The 2,887-nt window shown below is 44.6% G+C and overlaps 1 protein-coding gene across 1 annotated transcript in view; it reads left to right on the plus strand.

Moving 5' to 3' along the window:
- DTD1 (D-tyrosyl-tRNA deacylase 1) overlaps positions 1-2,887 on the plus strand; it is a 210,213-nt gene that overhangs the window by 9,224 nt on the left and 198,102 nt on the right. Inside the window, exon 3 of the mRNA XM_003798460.3 lies at positions 813-1,048. Coding sequence (XP_003798508.1) covers positions 813-1,048 — 236 coding nt within the window. The remainder of the gene's footprint in view (positions 1-812; positions 1,049-2,887) is intronic.

Here is a 2,887-nt window from a genome sequence, read left to right on the forward strand (position 1 = left end):
CAGCCCCGGCCAAAAAAAAAGAGATACAACTCAACGTGAGACCATTGGCTTTGGAGAGGGGTAATGAATAGTATCCACCTTGAGGAGACCCACGTAGAGAGTCAGTGAGTTATTGTTTTTAGAGTCTTTGAAAGTTTGTCTTCAACATCATCTGAAAGGGTGACTCTCAAGTGGTGGAATTTCAGCTTTCATGCTGGCAGTTCCTTCCCATTCTTCTCAAATCTGAGCCTGTAGATGTTACCTGCTGCATTTCATTCCCTGGTGGCCATTGCGATCCAGACGCGTAGGCAAAGGAACACGTGATATAGTTGTCAAGGTATCTTTTTCTAGATATTTTTTAAAATTGGCAATAACCAGAAGTTTTTTCTCAGAGTATTTGCTGAATTGTTCACGCTGAGTAGCTCCAAGAAGAGGTGCACAAATGGGGGTGTCATTTATCCCAATGTGAAGCTTGCATTCTTCTATGAAAAATTAAAATCGAACCCATGTTTTGACATATATCCCAACCTGAAGGAGCAGAGAATGGGTGGTTGTCATGTGAGCCATAGTGGCCACCAGTAGCTGCTATGAACTGCAGGGACTGGGTAAAAGAAGGAAATCCTGGAACAGCCCTATGAGGTAGGACTGTAGTTACTGTGTCCTGCACTTGAGGAAGCTAAAGCAGAGAGTGGATGAGTAACTTGCCTGAGGTCCTGCCTCCGGGAAGTGATGGAGTCATCATGTCCTTAGATGCTGGTGACATTTTGGAGGTATAGAGTGTGTTGGGGATCTTGTGATCACTCAGGGGCCTTTCACTGCTCTTTTTCCCTTAGGGTCCGAAAGATTTTGAACCTGCGTGTGTTTGAGGATGAGAGTGGGAAGCACTGGTCGAAGAGTGTGATGGACAAGCAGTACGAGGTACTGTGTGTCAGTCAGTTCACCCTGCAGTGTGTGCTCAAGGGGCACAAACCCGACTTCCACCTGGCAATGCCCACGGAGCAGGCAGAGGGCTTCTACAACAACTTCCTGGAGCAGCTTCGCAAGGCATACAGGCCAGAGCTCGTCAAAGGTAGGCAGGAGAGTGTGCCGCAGCCAGAAGGGAGTCTTTTTTTTTTTTTTTTTGAGACAGAGCCTCAAGCTGTCACCCTGGGTAGAATGCCGTGGCATCACGGCTCACAGCAACCTACAACTCCTGGGCTCAAGCGAGTCTCCTGCCTCAGCCTCCCAAGTAGCTGGGACCACAGGTGCCTGCCACAACGCCCGGCTATTTTTTATTTTTTTTTTTTTAGTTGAAGCTGTCATTGTTTGGAGGGCCTGGGCTAGATTCGAACCCACCACCTTAGGTATACGTGGCTGGTGCCTTAGCCACTTGAGCCACAGGTGCCGACCCGCCAGAAGGGAGTCTTCAGGGCACATGCAGGTAGGCTGTGGGAGGCCAGAATTGTCCTTGTTTGTGCTTATTTCTCACTTACAGCAATGTATTGGCTGCTGCTGCTGCTGCTGTTGTACTTAACACATGTCCTCAGAATGTCCTGGGACCATTTACCCTTCTCTTAGTCTTCTCTTCACATTTTTATGTTTTTTTTTTGTTGTTGTTGCTGTTGTTGTTTTGAGACAGAGTCTTACTTTGTCACCCTCAGTAGAGTTCTATGGCATCACAGCTTGCAGCAACCTCAAATTCTTGGACTCCAGCGATCCTCTTGCCTCACCCTCCTGAGTATCGGGGATTACAGGTGCCCACCGCAATGCCTGGCTAGTTTTTAGAGATGGGGTCTCACTCTTGTTCAGGCTGGTCTGGAACTTGTGAGCGCAAGCATTCTGCCTGCCTCAGCCTCCCAGAGTTCTAGGATTTTAGTTGTGTGCCCCCTTCTGTTCACATTTTGATACTGTTTAGGAACCCAGAGGTGTGTCTCGGATTTTTGGTGGCTTAGCTCAGCTCTGTCCAATGGAAGAAGTATAGTGCAAGCCCCTAATGTGAGCCAAATCGGGCAGAAAAATGTAAAAAAAATGTGAAGTTAATTTAAAAAATGTATTTCATCGATCTCATCATATCTGAAATATTATGATTTTTCCATGCAGTGAATATGGACAGTAATGAAGTAGTTTACATTTTTTTTTAAAGGCTTTATTTGTTAGAGCAGTTTAAAGTTCACAGTGAAGCTGAGAGGCAGGTACAGAGACATCCCATGTAACCTTGCTCCACACCTGAGCAGATTATCGATACCTCCAATCCCCACTGGAGTGATCCGATTGTTACAATTGATGAGACCACACTGACACATTGTTATCACCCATTGTTCATAGTTTACGTTAGGGTTCACTCTGGGTGCTTTATATTCTATGGGTTTGGACAAATTTATAATGACATGTATCAACCGTTACGATATCATACAGAGTATTTTTGCTGTCTGCATGGTTCAAATGATATAATGGGTGCCCTTTTCAGATTGGTTTCTTTTCCCTTACTAATGCACATGTAAAGTTCTCCATATCTTTTCATAGCTTGCTAGCATTTCTTACTAGTGCTGAATAAGATTCCACTGTCTGAGGTGTCACCTCAGTTTGTCTTTCACCTGCAGGATATCTTGACTGTTCACAAGTTTAGACAATTATGAATAAAGCTGCTGTAAACACCTGTGGTTATAGCAGGTTTTGTACTTACCTGGTTTTCATTTCTTTTGTGTAAATACCAAGAAGTGTGATCACTAGATTGAAATTTTTTTTTGAGAGAGAGAATGTCACTCTGTCACCCTGGGTAGAGTGCCGTGGTGTCATAGCTCACAGCAACCTCAATCTTTTGGACTCCAGCGATCCTTTTTCCTCAGATTCCTGAGTAGCTGCAACTATAGGCACCTGTGACAATGTTCAGTTAGTATTTTTTTTTTTTTCCTGTTTTTAGTAGAGACAG

This window comes from Otolemur garnettii, unplaced genomic scaffold (genome assembly GCF_000181295.1).
Source record: "Otolemur garnettii isolate 467f Iridium unplaced genomic scaffold, OtoGar3 scaffold00136, whole genome shotgun sequence".
NCBI classification, from domain to species: domain Eukaryota; kingdom Metazoa; phylum Chordata; class Mammalia; order Primates; family Galagidae; genus Otolemur; species Otolemur garnettii.